This window comes from Parasteatoda tepidariorum, chromosome 9, assembly GCF_043381705.1.
Source record: "Parasteatoda tepidariorum isolate YZ-2023 chromosome 9, CAS_Ptep_4.0, whole genome shotgun sequence".
NCBI classification, from domain to species: domain Eukaryota; kingdom Metazoa; phylum Arthropoda; class Arachnida; order Araneae; family Theridiidae; genus Parasteatoda; species Parasteatoda tepidariorum.
In genome coordinates this window covers 87,495,148-87,508,715 of record NC_092212.1, presented here as the reverse complement: position 1 = coordinate 87,508,715, position 13,568 = coordinate 87,495,148, and the positions used below count along the sequence as shown (strand labels likewise).

General features: G+C 34.1%; 1 protein-coding gene across 1 annotated transcript in view; it reads left to right on the top strand.

The window, feature by feature from the left end:
* Positions 1-13,568, top strand: part of LOC107453137 (projectin protein bent) — a 236,219-nt gene that overhangs the window by 166,956 nt on the left and 55,695 nt on the right. Inside the window, exons 89-97 of the mRNA XM_071185213.1 lie at positions 100-402; positions 1,961-2,079; positions 3,093-3,258; positions 3,357-3,499; positions 4,747-4,906; positions 7,613-7,801; positions 9,691-9,804; positions 10,675-10,779; positions 13,093-13,290. Coding sequence (XP_071041314.1) covers positions 100-402; positions 1,961-2,079; positions 3,093-3,258; positions 3,357-3,499; positions 4,747-4,906; positions 7,613-7,801; positions 9,691-9,804; positions 10,675-10,779; positions 13,093-13,290 — 1,497 coding nt within the window. The remainder of the gene's footprint in view (positions 1-99; positions 403-1,960; positions 2,080-3,092; positions 3,259-3,356; positions 3,500-4,746; positions 4,907-7,612; positions 7,802-9,690; positions 9,805-10,674; positions 10,780-13,092; positions 13,291-13,568) is intronic.

The window sequence follows — 13,568 nt, the reverse complement described above, 5'->3', positions numbered from 1 at the left end:
GTTATTATTTACATTCAGTTAATCATCCAGAAGAATCTTACTTAATGTGATAATAAAACTTTACAATGCGTACCAGGAAGTAAATTCCTTTCATTGCAGATCCACCGGGACCACCAGGCATACCACATTCCGTCGAAACTGGTACGGAATCCATCACGTTATCTTGGACGAAACCGAGGACGGACGGAGGTAGTCCGGTCACTGGTTACGTCCTCGAGAAACGAAAGATTGGGGATAACAAATGGACACGAGCCACCAATGTCACCATTCCAGAACTGACGCACAGAGTGGGCGGCTTGCAAGAGAACAGCGAATACGAATTTAGAGTGGCGGCTTGCAATGCTGCCGGACAAGGTCCATGGAGCTCGAACTCAGATGGAATAGTTGCCAGAATGCCACCATGTGAGTACTCTAAATTTAGTATTTACTAGAGAACTTAGTGGAAGAACATTATTGAAAATATAAACACTAGCTTCTGAAATTAGTAAGGTGGAGAAAGTCGACCTGTTTTGAGCACTCAAAAACAGGCACGCATTCTCAAGACTCACTAAACGTGAAGGAGAAAAAACAAAACACATTTGAAAAAATGAAGTGGGGAATAAAATAAAGGTGAAAGTAAACCTAGAAACACCTCGGTAGCCGAAAGAGGCAAATCAAGACGGGCTGCATTTCCAAGTACAGTGGAGTAACTCATATCGTTAATTAGGGAATCGGTACTTATGCGAATGGAATAAAATTTCGGAGCATCAAGCTGAACTGATGTGGCAAGTTTAGAAAAAATTTAGGAGTTATCAAAAATATACTTATGTCCAAGGCTCTAGCCTAGCACGGCAATAGATGATTTAGCGAATTCTTGATGCGGTACATATCTTCATCGAAATTTCAAAGCGTGTCTGATTTGTAGCAAAGGTAACATTGGGAAGGTATGTTATAAGCGATTTTCAATACTGATAGGGTCATTTACTCTTAAGCGAAACTTCTAAAATCGAATTACAGTGTTAAAGTACGGAAGAAGTTAACGAAATGTGTTAAAGGTTTATTTATAGCTTGATATTGTATAGTTAAATGTTACATGCTGAACTTAAATAATCAAAATTGCTCTAACCCGAAGAATAGTGCATTAAGTTGAACCTTTTTATCAGAGTACTTGATGACACGATACTGTGGATCAACTGGAACGGAAACACGACTCAATTTTATAACTACTTACGATAGCGGCAATTTTGAACAATATTACGATACAAAAACTTTTTCTTTAAACTTTTGCTGTTTTAAAATTCTTGAAGTTGTGGAAGAAATTAAACTGGTCTTAGGAAAAAAAACGGTTCTGATTCTTTTGAAACGATAAACATTCACAGGGTCTGCTTAGAAGAAATTTGGGTCCGTTAACGGACCCTTCACAAAATATCTTTTCATAAAAACGGACCCTTCACAAAATATTTTAATTTAAAAACGGAGCTTCACAAAATGATTTTTCTTTTAATCGAACCCTTCACAAATTAGTTTATCTTCATTATTGTTTGTTAATCGAATAAAACCTTCCCAGGAAGGGGGGGGGGGAGAAAGACAGATGTAAACGACGGCAGACGCTTCTTCCTTTATTCGTCTGAAATGAATATTCTGCGTTCAGCAGTATAGGCTAAATACCAAATATTTACCAAATGCATCGCTAATTTAGTAGCTGTAATTGCTGTTTATTTTTTTTTAATTTAATTTTTTTAATTATAGTTTTACAGTTTTAAGCATAATCTTGTATCTATTTACAATTTAAAAACTCCTTGAAAAAGTGTTTTGCAATAACCGAACCCTATTTGCACAAATTCATAAAAGCGGACCCTGTTTGAAAGAATGTGACTAATTTTTTCACAATTTAACGAAAAACGGTCCTTTTACAAAATGTCTGGGCAGACCACTGATTCAAAAAGTTCCTTCTTATTTTCTTATGTTTTCTTTTTTACAGGTCCTCCAAAACTAGACACTAGTTTTGCCATGAGAGACTTGACTGTATCGGCTGGAGAACCCTTCACTATTCGTGTTCCATACACTGGAAGCCCGGCACCCACCGCATTATGGACAGTGGTCAGTTTCAATTTTTATGTTTAAAAAAGTTTTTCGTTTTAATTTTTTTTTTTTTAAAAAACTTCTTGGAAGTACTCGGAGCAGCATATTGTGGATGGTTGACCGCGTAAAGTTAGGCGCAGATGGCGCTAGTGGTTAAAATTTGCCGTACGATTTCCGGGTAACCTCGTCCGACTGATTTTTACTCTTAAACATGATAAAAAGCCTCATACACTATAATTATACAAGTAGTGTTTTGAATATAACGCATTCTTTCTTTCTAATTTTCAACAAAACAGACAACAAATGAATTCGGGAAAACTCCGCAAACTTGCTATGATGCTACTCAAAAAATACAATACATCAATTTTTTTTTAATAACCGTCGTTGAACAAGCCGACCCAATTTTGGGTTTACGACTACTAATGTTCAACTCCATAGCTTTTTGAATCCAATCCAGAAGACGAGGAAACTCCTGGATCCAATACCCCTAGAGGTATTATTTGTTATGGGAACATGGAGGACTTTGAGACTCGACAGATTTAACGTGCATCAATCACCATTAACTACACGGGGAGTCTTGAGCCGGCAGGGATCGAATCCACGACCGCTTGTACATGGGCCCAGTGCCCTACCAACCAGACTATCCCGGCCAACACACAAATATAGCGAAAAAAGGGATAACACTCAAAGAATGGCTAACTTTGCGCTTTATTTATATTGTGATATCAATTTTGCTAAATATGTTTGCGGCTCACTACCTGTTAGAATTTATAAATCACAGAAAACTCTTACATGTAGTAAAATGAGATGTAAATTTAAACATAAATCACATCAATAAAACTTCTTAGAATATTAAACCTGTTCACACATCACCTCGTAAGCATAACGTAAGCGGAAGGATACACAGAAAGTTTTCTAAATTTCCTCCTATTTGGGGAAGCTTGTTATTATTTACATTCAGTCAACCATCCAATACGCTTGCCTCCTCGATTGCTGAAGATGAAGAGATCAATATTTATTTATTTTTTCAGAATCAAAGTGAAGTAAAACCGGATGATCGCGTAACAAGTGAAGTCAATGAAGAGTTTGTCGTGTTCCTCAACAAGAAGAGCAAACGCGAAGACTCTGGTAGATACACACTGAAGCTCACGAATACTCAAGGATCAGACTCTGCATCATGCCGAGTCACAGTTGTTGGTAAGACATTTCTTTTTTTACAAAATGGAACAGCCATTACGATAGAACCTTTTTGGATAATAATTTGTAATCATAAACCTAATTTTAAACCATTTCAGATAAACCTGGACCACCCCAAGGGCCACTGGAAATTTCGGATATCACTCCAGAAAACTGTTCCCTGTCATGGAAACCTCCACTAGATGATGGCGGTAGTCCAATAACTAACTATGTCGTCGAGAAATTAGATCCAGCTCTAAATGTATGAATGTTATGATTAACATTATGACTATTTATTGTGTTGTAAAATGTTCTAATACGAGTGTAACACAAATTGCATGCTCATTTCAATTGCCAGAATTCGATCTGATCGATTGAATCTTAGTATGGCTCAGATTCGATCTGAGAATCTATTCAGATCGAATGAGCCCTACTCAGACCGAGTATCTGGCGATCTGAGTATGCCTATTTTTATAAAGATCCATCTTTGAAAAGGTTTCTTATAGCTGCCTTTTTTTTCTTCGGCAATCAAACATGCATTGATTGTTTTTGTCTCACTTTCCTTTTTAATGACTTGTTAGAATTTAATACTCTAACTTTTGTGTTATTCTCACTCAAATAGCTTCGACACACAGTGATTATCTTTATTTCGTTTTTAAGTGGATTTTTGAAATATACTATATTAAGAGCACTGATGAAAAAACACTCTATGTATCTTTATTTATCTTTGTACAAAGAAGATAATTATTATTATCTTCGATATTATCGGAAAGAAATATTATTTCGATGCTATTATTAAACTGTCTTAAAATTATATTTCAATTCTTATGTAAGGACCCTTCTACAACTTTATTAAACATTATGGGTTCATGACGAATTAACTCGCTTTTTATGATTAAAGGTTGTAGTAGTTGAATGATAGCGAATTAACTCGTCGCAGCATTTGTGAAACCCAGGGTGATATAGAATATTGCAAAAGCTTTGCGCATCAGAGATTAATTTCATTTCTTTCAGTTTAAATAAAATTGATTAGAGTTTAATTTAGAAGCGTTTACTTTACTTAAACGTTCGAACCTTATTCAATTGCAAAAATAAATGCGGGTGGTATGACATAGTTTCCGTTTAAAATTTCCTCTCAACAAGCTGTTTAAACGTTTTTGAAAAGCAATTGGGTACATCTATCCCATATTCGTGTTTTTATTTTGCATTTCACCCATAAAGATAAGTATGCTTATATATAAAAATTCTTCTCATATTTCCTGTTTTTAATTCTGGCCTATGCTAACCAATAATAAGCTAAATTCAATTTCTTCTGGGGATAAATAGAGGCTCTAATTTACTTGTAACTCTAGCCAGCTTCAGTAACTCTTTGAACATTTTTTTCAAAATTTTTTTTTATCGTGAGCAATTATCAAACTCATTGATTTTTTCTCTCAATATTTTATGCTAGTATTATGTAAGTATATTTCTTAGATAATTTACTTTTCAATGTACTTAATATTTATACAGGCATGGATAAAAGTAAGCAGCTATGTGCGTGGATGCCATTACGATGTGGTGGGACTGGAGCCAAACAAAAAATACAGCTTTAGAGTGTGCGCAGAAAATCAGTACGGTATCGGTACTCCCTTGGCTTCAGAAAAACCAATCATCGCCAAATTCCCATTCGGTGAGTGTTCTTTTTCTTAGCTATTCTTCTAACAAGGGAACAAAATGCATTGTTAAAGGGAAAAAAGTTAAGATAAATCTGTAGCTTAGCTGACATGGAAAAAATTCTGGTGTTGAGAGAATTGAATCAAACTTTTCCCAAAAATGAGAAAAAGAGGGAAGAGAGAAATATCTTCTCTACAGTGCTTTAGTTGACAAAATTTCTACTAACCAAAGCTAAGTGTTCTCTGAACGCAAAAAGACTGGTTGGGGTTTACCTACCTGCAGAGTAAAGAAGAAAATATTTGTAATTTTATTTCATTTTATTTATTTATTTATTTTAAAGAATATACATTTTGAACAACAACAAAAAAACTAAAAATGTGAAAAAAATGTTTTTTTTAATTTTTTTTTTTAAAAATGGACATTTTGTTCAGGCATTGTTCGCACATTTTTTTAGTGTTATCACGAAGTCCTAAAATGATTTTTTTTTTATCTTAAAGCAGTGGAGCATCGTTTATACGACGATCACTTATACGACGTTTTAGTGTGGTCCCAAATCATTCCTATTCACTTTAATGTAAAAATATATCGTTTGTACGACGCACGGAATCGGTTATACGTCGGTTTTTAGATTTTGTTCACGTTTACTTAATTTTTTATTTTTGCTTGTGTATTTTAAAAAAGGGCGGAATTTGCCAACATGAGTGATACAGAAAAGGGTGCCAACAAGAATGCTTGGATGACGACCGTAATTTTTACAAGATGACTGAAAAAACTTGACAATGTTACGAAGAGGGAAAAAATAAAAATTTTGCTATTNACCACACGTCATGTTCTTTAATGAATATATCTGCGCGGTATCCGACAACTATAAAAGTATACATTTGGTGACGTGGATCACACGTCATGTTCTTTAATGAATATATCTGCGCGGTATCCGACAACTATAAAAGTATACATTTGGTGACGTGGATCACACGTCATGTTCTTTAATGAATATATCTGCGCGGTATCCGACAACTATAAAAGTATACATTTGGTGACGTGGATCACACGTCATGTTCTTTAATGAATATATCTGCGCGGTATCCGACAACTATAAAAGTATACATTTGGTGACGTGGATCACACGTCATGTTCTTTAATGAATATATCTGCGCGGTATCCGACAACTATAAAAGTATACATTTGGTGACGTGGATCACACGTCATGTTCTTTAATGAATATATCTGCGCGGTATCCGACAACTATAAAAGTATACATTTGGTGACGTGGATCACACGTCATGTTCTTTAATGAATATATCTGCGCGGTATCCGACAACTATAAAAGTATACATTTGGTGACGTGGATCACACGTCATGTTCTTTAATGAATATATCTGCGCGGTATCCGACAACTATAAAAGTATACATTTGGTGACGTGGATCACACGTCATGTTCTTTAATGAATATATCTGCGCGGTATCCGACAACTATAAAAGTATACATTTGGTGACGTGGATCACACGTCATGTTCTTTAATGAATATATCTGCGCGGTATCCGACAACTATAAAAGTATACATTTGGTGACGTGGATCACACGTCATGTTCTTTAATGAATATATCTGCGCGGTATCCGACAACTATAAAAGTATACATTTGGTGACGTGGATCACACGTCATGTTCTTTAATGAATATATCTGCGCGGTATCCGACAACTATAAAAGTATACATTTGGTGACGTGGATCACACGTCACGTTCTTTAATGAATATATCTGCGCGGTATCCGACAACTATAAAAGTATACATTTGGTGACGTGGACCACACCTGCTACCACGTCATGTTCTTTAATGAATACATCTGGCACAGCGACTATAAAATAATTATATATTTTTTAATGTGAACAATTTTTTTATATCAAATATGGCTATAAGTTAGAAATTATCACTGTTATTTTTAAACTATGTGAAAAACAGTATCGCTTATAGTAAAATTTAAAACAATGAGTAGCGCATTAGAAAATTCCATTTCGTTTTTCGCTCATCCCTATTTCAGGAATGAATTAATATTTGAAAAAAAAACTGTATTAACATCACCCACTACAAGTTTTAAGAAAATGTATTTGAAGTTTAGTTGGTGAATAAAAAGTATTTTATTAACAGAGATGCCAACTTGCTCCGGACAGCAAATATGTATTTTAAAGTGATAGTTTATCAATTGTGATTCTTGGATTTAATTTAGTATATTTTAATCCACCGCTATTTCTAAATAATTTGTAGGCTTATATAATTCACCACTTTATAGTACTTATGTAATGCAATACCTTTTAAAAAGCAAGCAAAAATTGTCAATTGTTTGTAAAATTTACTTTGTAGTTATTTACCGCTTTTTTTAATTATTTTGGCGTGTGCGGAGCAGTTGGCATCTCTGTATTAACGATTGAACATTTAAACAAGATAGTAGGAAGAGTGTGAACTAATAGTATGGATTGAAAAAGTTATTTAAAATCGTTATTTGCGATAACTCCTGGGCAAGACAAATTATTCAAAACGCAGTTCATAATTGAAAATCTAGCACTTAATCAGATTCAGCACTTAATCTAGCACTTAATCAGAGCACTTAATTAGATTATGAAGAAAAAAATCAACACGAAGTTCAGTACTCGTAAGATGAGAAATATTGTAAACAAATACAAAGATGTAAGAAAAAAGGTTTAATGGAAGGTTTTTAATTTCAGATGTTCCAAGTGCTCCCGGTACTCCGCAGATCACAGACGTGGATGAAACGAGCGTCAACCTCATCTGGGAGAGACCCAAGAGTGACGGAGGATCCAAAATCCATGGATACCAAGTGGAATATAGAGATCCAAGAGATGGAAGATGGAAACCCATCTCTGACCAACTCGTCAAAGACACCACCTTGAGAGGTTTGATCCTTTGACTCTAATCAAAGTGCATGCCTACGAATTGCATAATTGCTTTGTAAAATTTTTCTATTCTTTATCTTAATAAGAATCGTAGTTGGACGACAAATAGAGTAGGAGCTTTTGACTTTTTTCGAAGCGGAAGAGGGCGATGTTCAGGTAATTTGTTTTAGTCAATTGAAACTCTGAGCCATCAAAGATTTTTTTTTTAGTGTTCCAGTCTGCTCTCAGTCACCACTACAACCATACTGAGAGCGGCGATGGCTCAGGGGATAGAGCCTTCTCCTTCCAATGAGGTAAACCGGGTTCGAACACCAGCGGTGGTGGGTCGATACAAATCCACATCCGGCTTGCACCGACCACAGTGTTGACCTGAAATATCCTCAGTGGTAGACGGATCATGGGTTAGAGTCCCTTGCCGTTCGACTAACTGTGGGAGGTTCTTGTGGTCTTCCTCTCCATGTAACGCAAATGCGGGTTAGTTCCATCAAAAAGTCCTCAAAATTTGCCTGAATATTTGATCCTATTTTAAATATTTGATCCAAAGNTTTATTTTATATTCACAAATTACGAGTAATTTTTTCACAATTTTACAAAAACGAACCTTTCACAAAATGTCTGGACAGACCCCTGCAGGTGCTCCCTTGTCTTCTGGATTGGGTTCAAAATGACAAGGCTACGGAGTTGAATATTAGTAGTCGTAAACTCAAAATTTTCGGTTGGTTGTTCAACAACGGTTATAATATAAAATTATAATACAACCATATTGAACTTTTAGCATTACTGTGTGCGTACGTCTATAATCTTTGAAAATATACATTATTCAAAATAATGGGATACAAATTAAAATTATCTTTGTTAACACTAGAAAAACAGAAACTTAGTATAAAACCTATATTGACCTATATTGAAATTAATGTGAAACAAATAGTAATTGTCTCTGAAAATATACATAATTCAAATTAATGTGATAAAAAATTGTGATAGTCTTTGAAAATATGTATAATTCAAAATAGCGTGATACAATACAATAGTGAAGCCTAATCTGTTAAAATCTATACAATTCAAAGTATTGTGATACAAATTGTGATAGGCTTTGAAAATATTCAAAAATCAATTTAATGTGAAACAAATAATGATTGTCTCTTAAAATTTAAATAATTCAAATTAATGTGATACAAATTGTGATAGTCTTTGAAATTATGCATAATTCAAACTAACGAGAAACAATACAATAGTTAATCTTTTGAAAATTTATATAATTCAAAGTATTGTGATACTTATCTCGATAGTCTAAAAATGTATATAACTCAAAATAATGCGATACCAATTGCGATTATCTTCGAAATTATACACAAATCAAACTAAAAGGGAAGCAAATATCGATTGTCTCTGTAAACTTTCACAATTCAAATTAATTTGATACATATTGTGATAATCTTTAAAAATATGCATAATTTAAAATAATGTAGTACAAACTGCGATAGCTTTTGAATATATATATATATTTTATAACTCTGTGATACAAAAAAATATACATAATTCGAAGTAATTTGATACAAATTGCGTTTCAGAGTAAATGCGTTTCTAAGAAAGAAAAACAACCGTCGTTTTCATCACTCTGCGTAATATGTTCGTTCAACCAAAAATTAATATAAAATGTTCTAATAAATATACATTTTTAGTCAATAAATAGTTAAACTTAATTGAATCATCCACTTTCAAAACTTCCTAATATCACCTGATATTTTTTTTAATGAAAATAATCTTTTACACACTTAAGCACATTCTGTGACGTATTTTTTACAAAAAAGTGAAAATGACTTCTGATTTCTTAAACTGACAAATGTTTGGCATTAAGGATACCTAAATGCTGTTTTCCTTTTTTCTAGTACCAAATCTGATGGAAAATACTGAATATGAGTTTAGAGTCAAAGCTAAAAATGCAGCTGGTTTCAGCGTCCCCAGCAAACCGACAGCATCCATCAAGGCAAAAACAAAATCAAGTGAGTGAGCATGCTTCACTTCGATATTTGCATTAGAAATTAATTTAAAATGACAGTTCGTTACATTAAGTACGCATGTAATTAAAATAGATACGTTTTGACCAAGATGCGTTTTAATCAATTTATTAAATAATAATTGTGTATAATTATATTCATTTTGATAATCATGCCTGTTTTTTATTTTCCTGTAATTAATTTTTAATAATGAAAACTATTTCTCAATAAATTATTTTTAACACTTTTATATGTGTTCTGAACTCTTTGTCTTCAATATTAATTTGTTATTATCATTGTTTGCGTGGTGTTGCTCTGAAGCAATTCGTAATTTGTTTTTACACGTCTCTCATATGAATTGAATTAATAGCAGTCTCTCTTAATTTATAACAGTCTCATAATTTTTATCAATCTTTCTAACTTCACATCTGTTTCTCATAATTTATAACAGTTTCTCTTATTGTATAGCAATTTATCTCAATTTATAGGAGTCTTTAATTAATATCAGTCTCTCTTAATTTATAACAGTCTCTCTTAATTCATAGCAGTCTCTCTAAATTTTTAGCATTTTATCTTAATTTATAGCAATCTCTTAACTTATAACAGTTTCCCTAAATTTATATTAGACTCTCTTGATTTATATTAGACTCACTTAATTTATAGCAGTCTCTCTTAATTTATAGCAGTCTCTCTTAATTTATAACAGTCTCTCTTATTTTATAGCAGTTATTAAAAATTCGGAAGATATTACGAATAATACAGTGCAGAATTAAAACATGACTTTCCTTTAATTAAGCATTAGTTTACATGCTAAAAGTATTAAAATAACGTACAGTACATAAGCAAAAATGTAATTTAAATGAATAATTTTTGCAGGTGTTCCTTCTCCTCCATTGAATGTCCGTGTGAACAAAGTAGGAAAGAGTTACGTCGATGTGAAATGGGATAAACCCCGAACTGACGGAGGGAGCAAGATCACAGGTAACGGTTCTAACATACATTTAATATTAAAGTTCAAAATGGATTTTTTTTAAATGGACCAGCCTGGCAGCAAGTCCCAAGAGTCAATTTGCAGCACTATATTCATAAATCTGTCTGCGAATGGTTCTGCAGTGGGCTAATCGTTAAGTTACGATTCCCAATAGAACATCACTGGCTTCGGTCAGTGTGCGGGAAGGTGACCATTTGGATCACTCTGCGTAGTGACCGAGGGCATGCGGTATGGATCCTCGTTAAACAGTCCACAGGAAAGGACTCGACTTCACGCATAGGTCGTCGGGCTACTGAAGTGGGGGTGCCATACCCTTTTGCAGAGGATCAAAATTGTGACGTCTTCGGATCATCCTCAGGGATGTTTCCCAGACCATCGCCAATAGTCTATTGTGTCACTCTAGTGCGACGTAAATAAACTACAATTGTCTGTGAATAATTATTATTGTAAAAATTCAGCTTAATCTAGCATATATGGAACAAAAAATTTCAAATATTTTAAGTCATTTAAATTTAATTTGAATTTTATTCAATGATGTTTAAAAAAGTGTGAACTTTTATATACAGTAGGTTCAACATTTATATACACTATAGTTTGTGTCAAATATGTCGTCATTTAATTGTCCAACAGAAGGATAATAAGACCAGTAAAAGTCTCCTCTGTTGCAGACCAATGACAATCATCACTGGCAGTGGTCAGTGATGATCTCTCTGACCATAGAGAAGAGACCGAAGGTGCGTGGTATCGGAACTCCTTAACTATTCTATCGTAAAGTGCTTGCATCAGCATTCAAGCATCCCCACCTACATCAGAAAGCCTCCACACGGTATTTTATTAATAGTTTGCGCAGATTATTTAAAAAGTGAACCAGTTGTGCGCAAATTATATTTTAAAAGTAGTTAAGAGAAACTTATAATATATATTTGAGAGTTGAATCTGTAGTGGTTGACAGGTAAATAAGAGAAAACCAAATATATTCCTAAATTAAACAAATTTTTAGGCATATATTTACTGCCACTTTCTAATTTTTACTAGATTTTCCATTAAATGGCTGTTTTGTAAACTGGTTTGTCTTCATAGTGGTCTGATCGGACTACCAATAAAAACCGCATGGAGGCTTTCAGTTATTAGAAGTGTTGGCTCAGGTCTTTGGGATAGCAAAGCGATTAGGGGGGGGGGATAAAATTTTGATGGTAGGGGATGTTTTCCTGACCGTCTCCTATAGCTCATTTGTGCAACTCTATTATGAAGTTAAAAACGTTCGTAACTGAACTTCCATGCGTTGCTGCAGAGCGAAATATGGGGAAAAGGTGTATCTATTCAGGTGTATACTTCATCACCATCTTTGCAAGTAGCGAATCTGATTGTTTATCCCAAAATCAGTTATAACATGTTACAGCATGCTTGTTTGCTTATGTGCTAAAGATAAAGAATTGCCTATAATTTCACGTCAAATAGCTCAAGTTATAAATGAATGTCAGGAAGACATAATAAAATAGCATTACAGAATCAAACCCGATACCTTCAGAGTTAAAACTTTTTAGTGGAAGGATAATACAGGTGGTTATCAAAATAATGGAAACACCCTAGATTTTGAAGGACTCCTTTATTAATATGGACGTAAATGTTTTCTTTATGAAGGTATCTCCTAACTGTAAGTGTTGACCCTGGAGAATCCTGATGCTGATTGAGCTCTGCGGTCACTTTGGCTGCAGTTGTTTTCTTTTTCGACATTACAATCCGCTTCAATACCCGTCGGTCTCTTTCACTCAGCTTCTCCTTCCGTCCACTATTTTGCTTTGCTGAGCTTGTCTTCCCGCGCTGTGTGTATGCTGTCATGACTTTAGACACCGTACCTCTAGAAACGCCTAAACTGGGATGTTTCGGTTACTGTTGCTCCAACTAGTCGGGCTCCTACAATTTGGCCTCTCTGAAAATCTGTGAGATCTGACATTTCACGCTTGTGACAAAAAATCAAAACGTAGACAACTCTGCTAAAGCTCTCTCATACCACCTAATATATGTACTTTTTATATTAAAAAAACTGGTAGCTAAGATTATATTTTAATGCTTATAAAGCGAATTCTTAAATGTCCCTTTTATTCACAAGTGTTTCCATTATTTTGATAATCACCTGTATCTTCCAGCTACAGATCCACCACACGATTGTGAGTCTTGTAGTTCACAAATATAGAAAACCGGAAACGTACGCAAACTCTAACTCACTATTTTCAAATCACTTGCTAGCAATAAAATATGTGAACAGTTAATAAAAGTAGTACCTATTTTAAATGAAATTCCAGGCTATATTGTGGAGCGCAGGGAAAAGAACAGCAATGTTTGGATAAGAGCAAATGATTATGTGACACCGGACTGTGAATATACGGTGATCAACCTGATGGAAAATCACGAATACGAATTCCGAGTTTTTGCTGTCAACGTTGCCGGTAAAAGCGATCCGAGCAACACTACCATGCCCACTAAAGTCACTGACACGCCAGGTAATCTATAGACTATTTTTCTACTCGTAAAAAGTGATTTTGGTCATTAACTACATAAATTATGTTTTTATTTGTTTTCTGCAAAACCTACTGTTGTCGATCGTAAAATGATAAATACTTAATTTTTTATGATAGCTATTGTTTGTATTTTAGTTATAAATATTAAAACAGAATATTTTTATTTGAATGTGGAACATTTCACAAGGATTTCTTAAAATAAAATACGATACTTTAATAAAGTACGATACTTTTTTTTTAATTAAACCGAGCAACGCAAC